Genomic DNA, 17,829 nt, shown 5'->3' with positions numbered 1-17,829 from the left:
TCGGCTTACTGCAACCTCCGCCTCCCGAGTTCAAGCGATTCTCCTGCCTCAGCCTCCTAAGCAGCTGGACTACAGGCGTGCGCCACCATGTCCAGCTAATAATTATTAATTTTTTTGTAGAGACGGGGTCTTGCTATGTCACCCAGGGAACTCCTGGGCTCAAGGAATCCTCTCGACTCAGCCTCCCAAAGTGTTGACATTACAGGCGTGAGCCACGGCACCCAGCCCAGAATCTGAGTTTTCATCGGAACTTACCTGTGACCCCCTCTCTCTCTTCCTCATGCCATTTGTTGCAAGTGTATTCCACAAGAACCTTCTCAAACCCTCTTATGAACATCTCTATCACTGCCTCTCCCACTCAGTTGACAGAATGAACACCTTCTCAGCAGCAAAGACCCAGCTTCCAGGCCCTCCTTGGCCCTGTTTCTTTCTCTAGAGACCCAAGTGACCCGACCTCCCTGCCTGCCTGTGTCACCTCACAAGCCCCACGTCCAGCTGCGTGCACAAGTCCCCCTCTCTCTCTCAACGCTTCGGAGGCTCCCAGCGCTCACTTCCTGAGGCTTCTCTGGGTCTGCTCTCGGATGCCACTTTCGTCCCTTCCCGCTACTCACCTTTCCCACCCGGGGCTTGGACCTCGCTAAGGAGCTGAATGTGCCCTGCCTTCTCTAGCCCCGCCATCTGCTCTGCTGGGAGCATTCCTCGATGGAAATGCTTCCAGGACCATGTCAGAAGCCATTGCTCCAGCGAAGCCTTTCCTTGGCCCCAAACAAACAGTCAAATGGGTCCTTGCTCTGAAACTTTATCTGTCTCAGTGAGTAACCCTCAAGGGCTGAGACCCAGAGCAGCTGTTAATGAGTTTTCTTAGGTCCTCTGAAATCTGACACTACTTTTAGAAATTCTGGCAGCGCGAAATCACACCATTGTTCTCTAGCCTGGGCAACAAGAGTGAAACTCCATCTCAAAAAAAGTAATAATAAAATAAGTTCTTCCGGCTGGGAGAGGTGACTGATACCTGTAATCCCAGCACTTTGGAGGCCGAGGTGGGCAAATCATTTGAGGTCAGGAGTTCCTGACCATACTGGACAACATGGTGAAACCTCATCTCTACTAAAAATACAAAAATTAGCCAGGTGTGGTGGCATGCCTGTAGTCCCAGCTACTTGGGAGGATGAGGCAAAAGAATTGCTTGAACCTGGGAGGCAGAGGTTGCAGTGAGCAGAGATCGCGCCACTGCACTCCAGTCTGGGTGACAAGAGCAAGAATCTATCTCAAAAAAACAAGAAGCTAGGGCCGGGCGCGGTGGCTCAAGCCTGTAATCCCAGCACTTTGGGAGGCCGAGGCGGGTGGATCACGAGGTCGAGAGATCGAGACCATCCTGGTCAACATGGTGAAACCCCGTCTCTACTAAAAATACAAAAAAAAAAAAAAAAAAAAAAATTAGCTGGACATGGTGGCGCGTGCCTGTAATCCCAGCTACTCAGGAGGCTGAGGCAGGAGAATTGCCTGAACCCAGGAGGCGGAGGTTGCGGTGAGCCGAGATCGCGCCATTACACTCCAGCCTGGGTAACAAGAGCGAAACTCTGTCTCAAAAAAAAAAAAAAAAAAAAAAAAGAAGCTCTTGGTAGAAGTTCTATGCTTCTATGCTGTCCTAACAAGAATTGGTAAGGACAGCATAGAACGCAAGGGGTTGCAAACTTCTGGGCCATGGGCCAAATTTGTGCACGAGAGACAAGATGTTTTTTAATTGAGGTAAAATTTGCATACCATAAAATCAGCCATTTTAAAGCAAACAATTCGATGACATTTGTATATTCACAATGTTGTGCAATCACCACCTCTATGAGGATCCAAAGCATTTTCCTCTTCCCACAAGGAAACCCTATGCCCCTTAAGCAATCACTCTGCCCTTCTCCCTCCCCACAGCCTCTGGCTCTAATCTGCCTTCTGTTGGTGTGGATTTGCTTCTCACAAGTGGCATCATTGCTGCATGTGGCCTTTGTGTCTGGTTTCTTTCACTTGCCATAATGTTTTGGAGCTTCATCCATGTTGAAGCAGGTATCATCAGTATTTCATTCCTGTTTTCTTTTCTGAGACAGAGTCTTATTCCATCAGCCAGGCTGGAGTGCGGTGGCACAATCTCCATTCATTGCAACCTCTGCCTCTGGGGTTCAAGCGATTCTCCTGCCTCAGCCTCCCAAGTAGCTGAAATTACAGGCTCACTCCACCATGCCTGGCTAATTTTTGTGTTTTTAGTAGAGACCGAATTTCGCCATGTTGGCCAGGCTGGTCTTGAACTCCTGACCTCAAATGAGCCACCTGCCTCGGCCTCCCAAAGTGGTAAGATTACCGGGGTGAGCCACCACATCCAGTCTTCTTCTTCTTCTATGGGGTTTTGCGAGTTGCCCAGGCTGGTCTTGAACTCCTGGCCTACCAAAGTGCTGGAAGATTTCAGACGTGAGTCACCACGTAGCCTTCATTTATTTTTTAGGGCTGAATAATATTTCACCGAATGGATCCATAGTTTGCTTACACCTTCAACAATTGTTAGTTTGAACTGTTTCCACCTTTTGGCTATTTGACTACTGTAAGTAGCACTGCTAAGAATATTACTTGTTTGAGGAATGTAATCACTAGGTCATATGGTAACTTTTTGTTTAACTTTTGAATTAGAAACGGTGTTTTAATTTTTCGAATATGAATCCTTTGCATGTCTGTGTCTCTGTTTCCATGTCTTCCTACTGTCTTACAGTAGGAAGCTCACGACTCATGTACGTAATTTTTCTGGCCCCTGGAGGCACCTGAGTTTGCTGCCCCCAGAAGACTTTGGAGGCAAAAAGAAAATAACTTTGTGCCCAATTCAGCCAGAGGAGTGGGGTAAAGTCTTTTCACTTCTCAAAGTACTACTGTGGCTCTGCCTCACAGTGGGGAGATCGTGTTTTCCGGAGAGGAGGCGGCGACAATCCGGGAGGTGAGGGACCTCAAGAGCCTCTTCGTTAGGCGGGCGAGGCGAACCGGGAAGGAGGAGGAGCGGGCGGGCTCTGCGCCCTCTGGGGTGTGGGCCGCGCCCTGGGCTGCCGGCCCCCGGGGTCCGAGCCCCAGCACTCAGGGCTGCAGCGACGTGGGCGCAGCCAGCCCGGATTTCGCGCGCCACCACCGCGCGGCGCCTCGGTGGGTCGGTGCCGGGCGGGGCCCAGGTTGGCTCGGGGGTGGGCGAGGGTTGCCCCCCGGCCCCGCCCCCCACATCCGGGGGCCGGGCCGGGCTCTGGGCTCACCGCGCGCGGATGAGTCAGGCCGGGTTTTCCCTCCGCCTTTGGGGCAGGCGAGCGAGCGCCGCGGAGCGCGTCCCTCCCTCGCCAATCCGGCTCCGGCGCCCGCCCGCCCGCGTTTTCCCGGCGCCTGTCGCCCCGCCGCTCCGACCTGGCTCGCAGTCGCGGCTCGAGCCGGCGTTTTGCAGAAGGGTTCAAATCGGCGCGGGGGAGCTGCGACGCGCGGGGGCTGCGGAGCCACGGGCCGGCGAGCGCGTCGCCAGCATGGTAAGCGGGGCGCTCTGGGGGCCGGGACCCGGGGCTGGACTCGGGGGGTGGGGCGGGGCAGGTCTCCGAGGTGTGGTTTTCCGGCGTCCTTGGCGAAGGTGCAGCCCCCGCTGGCCGAGGCTCCCGTTTCAGAGATGGGCGGGGGTGGCAGGGTGCGGCGTGCGCCCAGGTGTCCCTGCTCCCGGGCAGCTAGGCGCCGGATCGGGGACCGACCCCGATGCTCCGCTGGAGGGGTAAGCGGCAGGCTACCCTGCTCTCCCCAACCTCTGCAAACGCGCTGTCCTGGGAGCAGTGCTCGGGACCCCTGCGCCAAGGCTGGGTGGGGCAGGCGTCCTTGGCGCCGGAGTCTGACCTCGGCCTCCGCCCCCCTGTCCAGCCGCTCCAGGCAGGCCCCAGGGAGGGGCCAGGAGGAGACGCGCCTCCCTCCCCGCCCCCCAGGTAGCTCCGGGACCTCCCGCAGCTCTGGGGAGCCCTCGCCTTCACCCCCGCTTTCCTAAGAGAAATTCCGTGCGGCTGCCAACCTTGTTTGCCCCTCCGACTTCCCCACGAGATCTCTCGCCTCCCCTCAACACCTCCTTTATCCCCCCAACCCGCTGCCGTGTCCGGGCTGCAGCTACGGGTCTGCGGGTAGGGGACATTCCTGGGTCTTGACCGCCAGAGCACGAGGTCCAGTCCCGGCCATAGCCTTTGGCCAAAGTGAGGGCTGGGGCCAAGCCGAAATCAGGGCCCGGGCAGTCTCCAGAAAGAGAACTGGGACCCATTGTCTCCCACTGGGCCACCCCCGACCCCAACTACATAGGAACACATTTGGCCTGGCTGTCTTCAGGAGGGAGTGGATGCAGGAGGCCATCCTGGGCGCAGTGATCAGCCTTCTCCCAGGGCCCTCCCGGGCAGGGCTCCTCTACCGGCTGGCAGTATGTGGGTGTGCATGTGCGAGACTGAATGAATGCGGCCAGCCTGCTCCTGCTACCGCCTCTAGAGCTAGAACTAACATAGGGACTCGGAGTCCCCATGAGGCAGGTTTCCTCTAGTTCTTCCTGGCCTGAGGGTCAACAGGAGGCGTTCCAGGCCGGGTGGACTGCAGTCCGGACCAGCCTGGTTGCAGGCGTCCTTGGGAGAAACTTGTGGAGGGCCAGGCAGACATGCATGCAGTACATACACAGCAGTGTGCCCATGGAGGGAACCCGTGACTCCCGGCTAGGACAGCCTGCTGAGGTGGAGGATCTTGCCCAGGGAGTAGAGACTGCTTCTCACTGTGGGGTCTTGGACGACTCACCTTGTCTTCCTAGGCCTCGGTTTCCTGATCTGTAAAATGAAGTGAGGGTAATTACTGTCCTGTTTGCCCCCATGAGGCTATTGTGGAGAAGAAATGAGATAATGAAATGGAAGGGCTGCAGCCGGGAAGGCCTGGCTAGTGATACTAAGCACGACTCCCGCAGGCCTTAGCCCCTGGTCTTTGCCTCAAGTGTCTGTCACAGAGGAGACGGGGTGGGCCAGCCTCTCCCAGCCCCTCTCTGGGCCCCCCTTGCCCACCACCCCCTCTTTTGGAGCTGGGACATTCCAATCCCATTCCTTAGGGGCAGCTGCAGACACGCCCCTTAGCAGAGCTGATCCCCCCAGCAGGTGGTGGGACCTCTCCCTGGGGCCAGGGCTCTGGAGGGACTGACTGTAGCCAGGGCAGGCAGTACTCCCACCCATGTGGGCGTTGGGATGTTCCACCCCAGGGGAGATGCAAGATGGGTTCAGAGAGGACTTCTGGTCCTGGGAGCCTGTGTGCTTTCTCCCTTGAACATGACCTTAGACGCATTGCTTCACTTTCTGAACCTCAGTTTCCTCTTGTGAAGTTGGGGGAATGCCAGAACACTCATCTTCTTGTGAGGATGTGATAGTGCCCTTTGTCTGGCCTGACCCAAAAAGGCACCCACTAACAGGCTCTGGGATCCCCACCGCCCCCCGCCTCAAGGAAAGCACATCCTCTTTCTTTGCTTCCTGGCCAGCCAGGGCAGCTGTGTTCACCAAGGATTGGTCCGAAAGAGATTCCTCTCTGTGTCCAGGGATTCCAGTGCTGTCCACTAATCTCGGGGACTGAAAACGGGTGAGGGGACTGGTGGTGGGGAGCAGGAGTGAAGAGGCCTTATTGGGGCCAACTGGGATCTGCATAGAATGTGGCTTGAGTGTCCCAGCCCAAATCTAGCCAGCTGGGTGGTTGGGGGTTTGCAGCTCCCAGGGCAGGGAAGCCCAGGCACCTGACTTGCCCCCTACCCTTCTGTCCACGACCCGTGCAGGGGCCCCGGCTGTTTGCTCTGATGTTGCAGTGAGGCTGCAAGGCGTTTGCGGTCTTCCCCTCCTCCTCCCCCACCAAATCCTCTCCAGCCTGCACAGCCGCCCTGCCCTGAGCAGGCAATCCCTGGGCTTCCAAGCAACGGGAAGGAAGGAATGTGTGTTGGGGGAGGGGGTGGAGGTGGGATGGACCCATTTAGGAAAAGAGACTGTCCCCACTCTGTGACATAGGCAGGGAGGAGTGTCCTGAAAGCTGGGGGCCTCAGCCCTGCTGGGGGAGCTGATAATACAGCCAGACAAATCAGCCAGGAGAAGCAGAGTGGGGAAGGTGGGGGCCTAAGGAGAGACAAAGGGAGGGGCTGTCTGCTGCTCCTTCACTAGCCTAGGGGCTGGGAAGGACACCTGGGTCATCACGCGGGCTGCTGCTGTTCTGTCACTGTGTCCTGAGAGGTTCTCAGTGCCGTGGTGACCTTGTGCATGGCTGGATGATGGTGTTTGCTGCTGGATGTGACTGTCCGCACTGTGCCCTCTAACGTGGGTTCTGTGCTGCTGGGTGGGGCTGACATGTGGCACACCGTGTGGTGAGTGTGGTTATATGCACTGTTGTGGCCGTGGCTACCTCTAGCTCAAGGACTCTCCCTGGACCTGAGACGCTTCATGGAGAGCATGGGGCGTCGGTTCTGTCTCCGTGAGACGGAAAGTGAGCATCTGCCCAAGGGAGGCTGAGGCGGTGTGCATTTGGGGTGAGGTGGGCGTATTCAGCCCTGCTGCCAACGTCCCCATCCCCAGGGCCATACAGGGCTCACAGTTCACAGGCCCTTTCACCTCCATCTCTGACTGTCATTAATCCTTTGAGGAAGGCCGGGCAAGCAGAGTCTTTCCCACGTCATTTATTGTTTTTCCTTTTTTAAATAAATAGAGATGGGGTCCCGCCATGTGACTGAGGCTGGTTTCAAACTCTTGGGCTCAAGTGATTTTCCTGCCTCAGCCTCCCAAAGTACTGGGATTAGAGGCGTAAGCCACCATGCCCGGCCCTTTCCCACTTCAGGGATGCAGAAACTGAGGCATGACAAAAGGCGGAGCATTTGTGTCTGCTGTCCCCGGGAAAGAGTGAGGGCAGGCTGGAGAGCAGGTCTCTGCCGTCCCCTCCCCAAGAAGCAGCAACAGGAGTTGAGTGTGCTCAGGGACAAACCACGGCTCTAGCTGGAGTGGGCTTGTCGTGGGGAGGTGGTATCAGATGAGGAGACAGGATGCTTCCATTCCAATACTTGTGGCTGTAGGTGGTAACATCCTGGGTCCCCGATAGACGTTGGGCAGCCCTGACCAGCCGTGACCTTGGGCAAGTCACTTCACCTTTCTGATCCCCACTGACCTTACCTTTAAGAAGGGTCAGTAGCTGGGCACGGCGTCACACACCTGTGGTTCCAGCTACTCAGGAGGCTGAAGTGGGAAGATCGCTTGAGCCCAGGAGGTCGAGGCTGCAGTGAGCCATGTTTGCACTACTGCACTCCACCCTGGGTGACAGAGTAAACAGGATGACCCTGTCTCAAACAAAAAAAAAAAAAAAAAAAAAAAAAGGGACCATAACTCTGTCATGGGACTCAGCGGGACCCCTATGCAGGGCTGAGTTGCTGTGGGAACCCAGCGCCTGTGATTCCTTACCTGGATGCATGCCCTATGTGTCCTGCAATGCCTGTTCTCTGGGGCCGGGCTGGGTGTGCTATGTAAATCCAGATTCACCCCGTCTTGGGTCTGGGGGTTGGTGGAGACAGAGCCGAGGTCATTTTTGCCTAGGGTGAGGTGAGGCTGTGGGGTTGGGGCAGGTCCCCCTCCCAGAGAACTTTGTCTTCCACAAACACAAAACCTGGAAATGGTTGAGGAAGATGGAGCCTCCTAACGACCATTGTTTGGGGCAGGAGTGGGTGTCCCGGAAGCATGGGTGGTAGCAGGGGACTCACAGCTGCAGCCTGCCTGCTGGGCTTCTGTTCGAGGATGGGAGCAGCTGCTCGGGGGCGGGAGGCAGAGAAGGTGGCATTCGTTCATTTGGCCAGACCTTTCTGCCCATCCGCTCTAGGCTGAGCACTGGGCTGTGCCCAGGATCCCCTGGGGACTAGGTACCAGCCCCGCCTCCAGAGTATGTGACCCAGCGCAGGTGGGAGACGGTCCATCAGCCTGGCCCCTTGGCAACGTTTGTGTGCCTGGCTGAGCTTGGCTCCGGCCAGCATATTGACCCTGGCTGTGGCCCAGAGCCTGGACTGGGTGTCTGTCATGTTATCCCACCCCATTCTCCCAGCATCTTGGTGGTAAGTGTGATTGCCAGGTGTGCATGCGGAAGCCCAGGCTCACTGAAGTTGGTGGCTTGGCCAGGGTCACACACCGATTGAATTGGTTCTGCCAGGGTAAGGATTTGGGACCCACCCTGCTAGGCTTTGGAGTAAGAGCATATGCAAAGGCTGGCATGAGTCCAGCTGCCCCTTCCTCCCCCTCCCACCACTGCCCAGACGTGAACACCTGTCCCGGAAGCTATGGCCATTGTTCACGTCATCCTTCTTCCTTTGGGGCCCTTCCTGTTTGTATCCCTCCCACCGAAGCCCCCAACCACACCCGTGCCAGATGTTTCCCTTGGGGAGCTTTGACCCTTTGCAGGAAGAGGGGCTGCAGGAGTTAGCCCTCTCCCATGGGAAGGAGGAGGAATGGAGAGTCCCACTGGTCCTGGGTCTCTGTGCCTTCTCCCTACCCCACAAATTTGGTGGGGAATTTGGCAGGGGGGTAAGCGAGGTCAGGTTCAGCCAGGCGGAATCCGTCCTCCTTAGCCCTGTGCGGGCCCAGTGCTGGGAGGAGGGCTTCCGTCCTGCTGCTTCTGGGCCTGTCCCCTCCCCATACCTCTGAATCCGGCACAGGCCCCTAGGTGGAATTGGCCCTTCTGTGCACGGCTAGAGCGCCATGGCAGTTCCCTAGACTCATTCCAGCAGAGTGTCAGATGGGCAGGTGGCTTTGGGGCCTATACTTCTTTCCCTTGCCAGTCTAGGGATCCTGTCCTGGGGTTCTTTCTTGGACCCACATCTGCCTCTCCTGGGCCTGGGCCAGGTTGTGGGGAGCTACAGGGAGCAAGCGCCTTGTTTTCAGGCTCCAGGGAAGTTGGGCAGCCAGTGCCCACCTGCCCCTAATGGAGCCTCCCAATTCCCAGAAGCAGCTGCCTGTGCCCTGTTGAAACTTCATGGCCACAGCCCCAGGCCCTGCTGGCATTGCCATGGGCAGCGTGGGCAGCCTGTTGGAACGGCAGGACTTCTCCCCTGAAGAGCTGCGGGCAGCACTCGCCGGGTCCCGGGGCTCCCGCCAGCCTGATGGCCTCCTCCGGAAGGGCTTGGGCCAGCGTGAGCTCTTCAGCTACCTGCACCTCCCCAAGAAGGACGGCAAGAGCGCCAAGCGGGCCCCTCGGAACGAGCCTGCCGACTATGCCACCCTCTACTACCGGGAACATCCTCGGGGGGCTGACTTCAGCAAGACTTCGCTGCCGGAGCGGGGTCGCTTTGACAAGGTGTGCCTCTGACCAAGCCCTTTACCAGGTGTGGGGAGGGTGGCGTCTCCTTAGAGACCCTGATGATGGGATGAGGTGGGGCCAGGGCTGCTGAGATATGAAAATCGGGCTATGGGCTGGCCTCCTGAGGCTTGGTTGCTGCCTCCCAGTGGCACACGCCCCGCAGTCTCAAAGAGAATCCCTCAAGGGCTTTGGGAGCATTGGAAGGTAGAGCAGGCAGCTGCCCAGGTCTCACGCCTGCCCTCTCTTCCTGGCAGTGCCGCATCCGCCCCTCTGTGTTCAAGCCTTCGGCGGGCAACGGGAAGGGCTTCCTGTCTATGCAGAGCCTGGCAGCCCACAAAGGCCAGAAGCTGTGGCGGAGCAACGGCAGCCTGCACACGCTGGCCTGCCACCCACCCCTGAGTCCTGGCCCCCGTGCCAGCCAGGCCCGGGCGCAGCTGCTGCATGCCCTCAGCCTAGACGAGGGCGGCCCAGAGCCCGAGCCCAGCCTGTCTGACTCCTCCAGCGGGGGTAGTTTCGGCCGCAGTCCTGGTACCGGCCCTAGCCCCTTCAGCTCCTCCCTTGGCCACATTAACCACCTCGGGGGCTCCCTGGACCGGGCCTCTCGAGGACCCAAGGAGGCTGGGCCACCAGCTATGCTGAGCTGCCTGCCCGAGCCACCACCCCCCTACGAGTTCTCCTGCCCCTCTGCTGAGGAGATGGGAGCCGTGCTGCCTGAGACCTGCGAGGAGCTCAAGAGGGGACTCGGCGATGAGGTCGACCCCAACCCCTTCACGCAGGTGAGGGAGCCCCTGCCCTGGAGTCCTGTTCTGTGCCTCAGCACTGGGAAACAGGCCAGAGAGAGGGGTCCCAGCCAGCTCACCCACGTGGCTGTGGACACAAGATGTCAAGAAAGAGAGACCTGTCTTGGCTTCCTTCCCCTGCGTCCCAGGTGGTGGGGATGTCATGTTCATGTCACTGGGGGTCCTTGCCTGAAGGTTGTGTGGGAAGGAAGGAGAGAGGCTCCCTGGGAGGGCCATGAGATGGGGACACCACACCTCTGGAGGACATCCTGGGTTAAAGTGCATGGCATAGGGTCACAGGACATGATCAGTGGCCGGAGGTGCACGGTGGATGCATCTCTTCCCCTTGACAGGTGCTGGAGGAACGCCAGCGGCTGTGGCTGGCTGAGCTGAAGCGCCTGTATGTGGAGCGGCTGCACGAGGTGACCCAGAAGGCTGAGCGCAGCGAGCGCAACCTCCAGCTGCAGCTGTTCATGGCTCAGCAGGAGCAGCGGCGCCTGCGCAAGGAGCTGCGGGCTCAGCAGGGCCTGGCTCCAGAGCCTCGGGCCCCCGGCACCCTCCCGGAGGCCGACCCCAGTGCACGACCAGAGGAGGAAGCCCGATGGGAGGTGAGAGATGCCACAGGGCTCGGAGACTCTCCCATCTCCATTGCCAGTCCCTTCCTCTGCCTGCCCCTCCCAAACCAGCTCCCCACACCCTACTTTGCTTGCGTCCTCCCCATCCCCCAGGTGTGCCAGAAGACAGCAGAGATTAGCCTCTTGAAGCAGCAGCTGCGGGAAGCCCAGGCAGAACTGGCCCAGAAGCTGGCCGAGATCTTCAGTCTGAAGACGCAACTTCGGGGCAGCCGTGCACAAGCCCAGGCTCAGGACGCAGAGCTGGCCCGGCTGCGAGAGGCTGTGCGCAGCTTGCAGGAGCAGGCCCCTCGGGAGGAGGCTCCAGGCAGCTGTGAGACTGATGACTGCAAGAGCAGGGGCCTGCTGGGGGAGGCAGGAGGCAGCGAGGCCAGGGACAGTGCTGAGCAGCTGCGGGCGGAGCTGCTGCAGGAGCGACTTCGGGGCCAGGAGCAGGCACTGCGCTTTGAGCAGGAGCGGCGGACTTGGCAGGAGGAGAAGGAGCGTGTGCTGCGCTACCAGCGGGAGATCCAGGGGGGCTACATGGACATGTACCGCCGCAACCAGGCACTGGAGCAGGAACTTCGGGCACTGCGGGAGCCCCCCACGCCCTGGAGTCCCCGGCTCGAGTCCTCCAAGATCTGAGTCCAGCAGAGCGAGCTGACAGCAGAAATACTGTCGGAAGGTGCCCTGAGACGGCTGGCTCAGCCCTCCCTTACACTGGTCGGGGTGGAACCTGCAGAGGCCAGCCCAGGGCTGGGGAGGCGCAAGGAGAGGAGGGATCTGGTGGGGCCGTGGGCTGGGTAGAATGCCCCGGCAGGAGCCAGGACAAGGCCCTCCTGGCAGAGGAGCACCTAGGCAGGGCCCAGCCCTGCTCCCTGGAGTGGGTGTGGCCCAGAGAAGGAGGCTGAGGGATCAAGAGCCCCGAGGTCCTGAAGGGCAGGTGAGAGGGAGGGAGGCTGGAGACTGGGCTGGGGCCTTCCTCCATGGCAGGAGGCCGGAGTGGGAATATTGACCTCTTCCAGAATAAAACCACGTTTTCTACCAGGAAGCCCAGGGAATATGCTGAGCCTGTCCCCGGCCTGAGACCAGAGAATGATGGATGGTTGGAATTGAGGCCGTTCACCTGGGCAGAAGCTCCTCCCATGGCAGTGGTCAGTGGGAGGGCCTGCCTGGTACCTGTCTGCGTGGCTGCTAGGCGTGTGTGTTGGGAGCGGAGGAATCCTGCTCCTTGCCTCAGCCCCACACATTTCCTTAGCTGCCGTGTGGGCTGCAATTCCTTTCTTTAGCACCAGTGCGTTTTTCAGAAGGAACAATACCAGGGAACACCGAGAAAACAAAGGGCGAGTCAACCAAGGCATTTTGAGAACATGAAATGTTTTCTTGGTGGGAAGTCTGGGCCCCAGGTGCTTGGGGTCAGCCTAAGACAGCTACTGCTGGAGTATACACAGGGTCAGGCCCTGCCCCTCCCAGAACCCACCTCCTGTTTCTCCGACTGTAGTGTGCCCCTCCCTCCATAGGAGTAGGGGGCCCTAGGTGTGGAGGGGCCGGGAAGGATAGGATCCTTCCCGGCCCCTCCCTCTGCCACATTCCGCACTCGCTCATAGGAAGGTGCAGGAGGAGAGGTGGGAAAGCTTGTGGGTTTCTTGGGAAAGAGCCTTTACCACAGCAAGGAATGGGAACGTTTACCCCATCAGCTATAGGGCATTATTAAGTAGGGGTGAAATATGATGGGTTTGCATTCTGGAAAGCTCTCCCAGGAGGAAGCGTTCCACGACCTACCTGCCTTGCCTCTGTCTTACACTGGACTCCAGGACTGTCAGCGCTCCCAGATCCCTGCTCTCAGCTAAGGCTGGTCCTTAAAACCCACACCTGGCCGGGCGCGGTGGCTCAAGCCTGTAATCCCAGCACTTTGGGAGGCCGAGGCGGGTGGATCACGAGGTCGAGAGATCGAGACCATCCTGGTCAACATGGTGAAACCCCGTCTCTACTAAAAATACAAAAAATTAGCTGGGCATGGTGGCGCGTGCCTGTAATCCCAGCTACTCAGGAGGCTGAGGCAGGAGAATTGCCTGAACCCAGGAGGCGGAGGTTGCGGTGAGCCGAGATCGCGCCATTGCACTCCAGCCTGGGTAACAAGAGCAGAACTCCGTCTCAAAAAAAAAAAAAAAAAAAAAAACAAACAAAAAAACCCACACCTGACCCTGGCCTGGCTTGCCCTCTGGGCCTTTGCTTCTCCACTGGGTGCCTGGGTCTGGAACACAGGTTCAGTCTAGCTGTGCACGTGGCGTCTCCTGCTTCTTTTGAGGAGAAGCTCAGTTTCCTTTCACACTCATCGGTGGACTGGCCGCTGTGCAGTGTGTGCTGACTGTGCGCTAGGTGCTGTGTTGGGCCCTGTGAATGTGGGGGCACAGGTGGAATTAGATGAGCCCCTGCCCCAGGGGGCCTGCATGCTGATGTCAGCTCACCAGTTCCTTCCCTGACAGGGCAACTCGGGGAACTTCTGAGAAGTTGTCTGCAGAGAGCCCCAGGCCACTCCCTTTGGCTACCCTGGCCATGCCTGGCAGCCCCTCGGGGCCCACAGGTGGGTCCTGGCTGTGAAGTGGAGTTAGTGTGCATGGATGTTGGGGGAGGGGTGTGAAGCATAAGTTGGAGGATCCTGCCTTTTCAGGACAGAGTGAAGCACTTACTGCCTGCTGTGTGGATGGTGTGTTTATGGCCCTGTAAGTGGCAGGTGTGTGTAAAGACGTGCTTGTGGGTGGTGGGTGTGTCTGAGGGGGTGTGTTTGGGAGCCTGGCCTCCGAAAGCCAGCTTCTGGGTTGGAGACCATACAGGCTCCTTCCGGGCCCCAGCCGCTGCCCGTTCCTTCCTGTCAGTCCCAATCTGTCTCGGCCCTGACCGGGCTTGGGTGGAGCCTGTGTCCCAGACAGACCCCTAGGCCTAGCTGGGACCCATGCAGGCCCACACCTGAGCTGTCTGCCTGAGGAGGGAAAGGGGGCATGCCCAGGTCAGGCAGGCCAAACTCCTACACACCCACTTGGTACCCATTCCCATTTCACAAACTCCTCCACACCCCAAACGGAAATCTCGGGGACCATGGCTCCTCCAGAGGGCCCCTCAGAGCCAAGTGCTGACCAGATGCCTTGATCACACCCCTCATGGCCAGGGGCTGGTCAGGCCAGGTGCCCTCACACCTAGTACCAGGGTCCACCTCGGTTTACCAGCTCTGCAGAACAGTTCCCCACCCAGCAATTAGGGAGCTGGGCTGGCCAGTACAGCTAGTGGGGAGTGGGTGGGCGGTACCAAAACTTGGCAGCTGTGCCAGAAACCAAAGCCAGGCCCAGATGTAGGGGGAGGGCACCAGAGCTGAACCTGGGACGTCTCGTAGCCAGAGCCCCATCCCTGTCAACTCATCCAGGCTGGACAAACCAGTTCCTGGGTCCCCCAGCCGGCTGGGTGGCTCTGGGGCCAGCCGACCACAGGTGTCACTGATCACAGGTGTCACTGTAGTGGCTACCACCTCAGGGCAGCCCCTCCCACTTTCTGGCGGGGCCTCAGCTCCCCAGCTGCCCCGGTTCATCCTTGCAGCCCCCCCGCCCCAACAGGCTTGGCCCAGGCCGCCAGCTCTGCAGAAGGTGGCTGCCTCCTGCTGCTGGGCTCCCTGCCTCTGGGGCCTCCAGTCCTCCACTCAGTGTCAACCCTTCCAGCAGCTCTCTGGGCCCCTTGGCCTGTCCCTTGAGGCTTCTGACACACTAGTGGCCTCTGGTCACTGATAGTGGTGCCCCCTTCAACCTTGGCAGGCCCTCGTAGCCCTCTTGAGACCTCATCCTGCAGACAGAGCCCCATGGTGCTCAGAGCAACTTCCCCTGCCTGGGCACTCCCTCCTCCCTGAGCCCACAGCCCCCATGCATCGCTCTGACAGCCCTTTCCGTGCTGCTCTAATTGTTGGTTTGCCTCTGTCTCCTTTGAGCTGTGGGCATGGCCAGGGTAGGGCGGTGTCTTCACCGCAGCTCTAGAAGGCACTGGTGGGATGTGAAGTCAGGAGCAATCAGAGCTCTCCCTTACTGGAATGGGCTTGAGCTTGGGGTGGGGTGGGTGGGGAAGACACTCTGTTCATTCACCATGCATGGGTACCGGGTCTGTGTCAAGCACAGGGACTCCAAGGCCAGCTGCCATTCATTCCAGTGATGTATTCGGGGCCCTTCTCAGATGAAGAAGCCAAGGTGGTCAAGGCTCTCGGGCCCCTACCCTGGTGGGGCTTACCTGTGGCTGGAGGAGGGAGGCCACACAGCTTGGAGATAGTAAAGGCCACTTCAAATAGTGACTGGGGCCAGGCAGGAGGTAAGGAGAACAGAGAAGAATCCAGAAGTGCTAAGACAGGCCTAGGGACAACAGAGGGGCCCCATGGTGGTGAGTGGGTCAGCAGAGCATGGAACAGGCAGAGGAAGCCTATGCGGGAGCCCAGGCACATTTCTCTGAGACTAAGGGGACACCGATGTTAGGGGTTTCTACAAAGAGGGTGCAGGCCCTGCAGTGACAGTTCGGATAGAGATAACCCATCACCCTGGTGGGTGGGGGCTTAGGCCTCCATATTGGATTCAGAAAAGAAAAAGTGATGCTTCTCGCAACAAAAACAAAAGCGATTATATCACAAGAGGAGAGGTTGGAGGCCCACAGGCGTTCCCAGCTGACTCACTCATCTGTCCCAGGTGGTGGGGTGGCAGGTAAGCTTCCCTGAGGCGGTGAAGGCCAAGCTGGCCTGCACTAAGATTCGAGGGATTTCTCTGGGAGCAGCAGGGGATGAGGGTATTCCCAGATGGACCCGGACTTGGACACAGGGAAGTGTGGGGCATGTCCCAAGGAGGCGTCCTCTCTGGAAGCGGGCAGGAGCCAGGCAGACCCTGGACAGCCTAGGAAGCTGCCAATGCAAGGGCCAGAACCAGTGTGTGCAGTGTGTGTGATCTGTGCAGTCACGCGGGGGCCCCCCTCAGTCAGAAGGGCCATGCACTTGGGGTCATGCTCTGCCATCACTAGCACAGACTTCTTAAGAGTGTTTGGACAAATGGTCTCGTGGTTTTATTTTTCTCTGGGTCTGCTTAGAGTTTTGACAAAGGCACAGTTATGTAACCAACCTGACAAGATAGAGCAGCTCTGTCACCCCCCAGCGTTCTCCTGTGGTCCTCTAGTCCACCCCGCTGCTCCACCCCAGCCCCTGGCAACCACTGATGTGCTTTCACAAAAACTGTATGGGTTTTTTTCTCTTTCCTTTTTGTGAGCAGTGTCTAATTCCTTTGCTCTAATATGTAATATTAGAACATATTACAAAGTAGCAAGAAAAATACGACATTGGTGTAAAAATAATCACCTCATGGAAAGAATGAAGAGCCGGAAATAGATTCTATTCTCTAGAAAATCTTACACAATAAAGGACTTCAAAACAAGGGTAAGGAAGGATTCTTTAACAAGAGATACTGGGATAATTGGAAAAAATAAGTCATACTTTGCACCACCCCTGCATTTGCTTATTTATTTTTATTTTTATTTTTATTATTTTTTTTTGAGACGGACTCTCACTCTGTTGCCCAGGCTGGAGGGCAGTGAGAGAGATCTTGGCTCACTGCAATCTCCACCTCCTGGGTTCAAGCAATTCTCCTGCCTCAGCCACCCCAGTAGCTGGGACTATAGGCGTGTGCCATCATGCCCGACTAATTTTTTTGTATTTTTAGTAGAGGCAGGGTTTCACCGTATTAGCCAGGATGGTCTCGATCTCCCGACCTCGTGATCCACCCACCTTGGGCCTCCTAGAGTGCTGAGATTACAGGTGTGAGCCACCTCGCTCGGCCCTGCATTTATTGAATTAAAATTTTAAAATCTTATCCTAGGAAATTGGTGTTGGTGCTCAGAAAATGATACCCCTAAGTATGGCGCTGTGGCAGGCTGAATGCTTTGAACTAAAGTCTCTGACCATCCATAGCTCACTCCTCTTCCCTCCCAAAACCCTCCTGAAACACAGGGAGGGGCCCTTTCTAAAGTTTGCTTATCTTTCTAAGGGAAGTTCCTTGCCATTGCCCCTTCCCTATCATCTCATGAAACAGGGAAGATTAACTCACAGGAAAGGAGACTGAAGTTGATACGATCTCTTCTGAGGACTGGGCTACTTGATATATATATATATATATATATATATATTTTTTTTTTTTTTTTTTTTTTGAGACGGAGTTTCGCTCTTGTTACCCAGGCTGGAGTGCAATGGCGCGATCTCGGCTCACCGCAACCTCCGCCTCCTGGGTTCAGGCAATTCTCCTGGCTCAGCCTCCTGAGTAGCTGGGATTATAGGCACGCGCCACCATGCCCAGCTGATTTTTTGTATTTTTAGTAGAGACGGGGTTTCACCATGTTGACTGGGATGGTCTTGATCTCTCGACCTCGTGATCTACCCGCCTCGGCCTCCCAAAGTGCTGGGATTACAGGCTTGAGCCACCGCGCCCGGCCAGGTACTTGAGAGATTTTATCTGCATGACAAGAAGGGCCTTTGCTTGCCATGCTGTTTCCTCCTCTCAACAACCCATCATCTGTGGCCACCTCCTAGAAACCCTAAGCCCCAGTTCCTGGAGCTCAAATGCTATTTAGACTTCATCAATCTGGCCCTTACTTGTGTCATTTTGTAGGACTCCTGTGCATGTATGTAATAAATTTGCATTTTCTCCTGTTAATCTGTCTACTGTCAGTTTTATTCCAGAGACTCAAATTATTGAACCTGCAGAGAATACAGGGAATGTTTAAAATTTCTACACTGGCAAAAAGTTAATTGGATCATTACTGAATTGATGGAGAATTGATTGCTTTGAAGGAATCCTCCCCATCCCTAACAAAAAACAAAAACACAATCCCTATGAGGAAAGACTGACAAAATGAACATTTTTTTTTCTTTTTTTATAATTCAGTCTCCATAGAGACTGTCAAAAATTGCCAATGCCGACTATATTTCAAGTCGTCATGGCAGGTTATAGGGAAAAGTTTTCAATTAGCAATAATCGCGCCTCGGATAAACCTCACTGGCTACGATACTGCCACTGTGCAAAGCT

The 17,829-nt window shown here is 57.1% G+C and overlaps 1 protein-coding gene and 1 non-coding gene across 4 annotated transcripts; one reads left to right on the top strand and one right to left on the bottom strand.

Annotated features, from left to right (window-relative positions):
- The first annotated feature begins 2,986 nt into the window (after nt 1–2,986).
- N4BP3 (NEDD4 binding protein 3) lies at nt 2,987–12,616 on the top strand. 3 transcript variants are annotated; one of them, XM_010346582.3, is made up of 5 exons: nt 2,987–3,533; nt 9,004–9,351; nt 9,609–10,130; nt 10,487–10,741; nt 10,862–12,616. In XM_010346582.3, the coding sequence occupies exons 2-5, from the start codon at nt 9,031–9,033 to the stop codon at nt 11,387–11,389; spliced, it is 1,626 nt and encodes a 541-aa protein (XP_010344884.1). In that variant the 5' UTR covers nt 2,987–3,533; nt 9,004–9,030; the 3' UTR covers nt 11,390–12,616. The 3 variants fall into 3 exon arrangements, with proteins under 3 accessions (XP_010344884.1, XP_003936138.1, XP_074246349.1); XM_003936089.4 differs by having other exon boundaries at nt 9,001–9,351; XM_074390248.1 differs by lacking the exon at nt 2,987–3,533 and having other exon boundaries at nt 3,606–9,351.
- A 5,072-nt stretch (nt 12,617–17,688) lies between these two features.
- On the bottom strand, nt 17,689–17,829 carry LOC120360460 (U4 spliceosomal RNA). Its single transcript, XR_005576951.1, has one exon. It is a non-coding gene; the product is annotated as a U4 spliceosomal RNA (small nuclear RNA).

This window comes from Saimiri boliviensis, chromosome 20 (genome assembly GCF_048565385.1).
Source record: "Saimiri boliviensis isolate mSaiBol1 chromosome 20, mSaiBol1.pri, whole genome shotgun sequence".
Lineage (NCBI taxonomy): Eukaryota > Metazoa > Chordata > Mammalia > Primates > Cebidae > Saimiri > Saimiri boliviensis.
The sequence above is the reverse complement of the archived record's forward strand: the minus strand, read 5'-3'. Positions and strand labels throughout refer to the sequence as shown.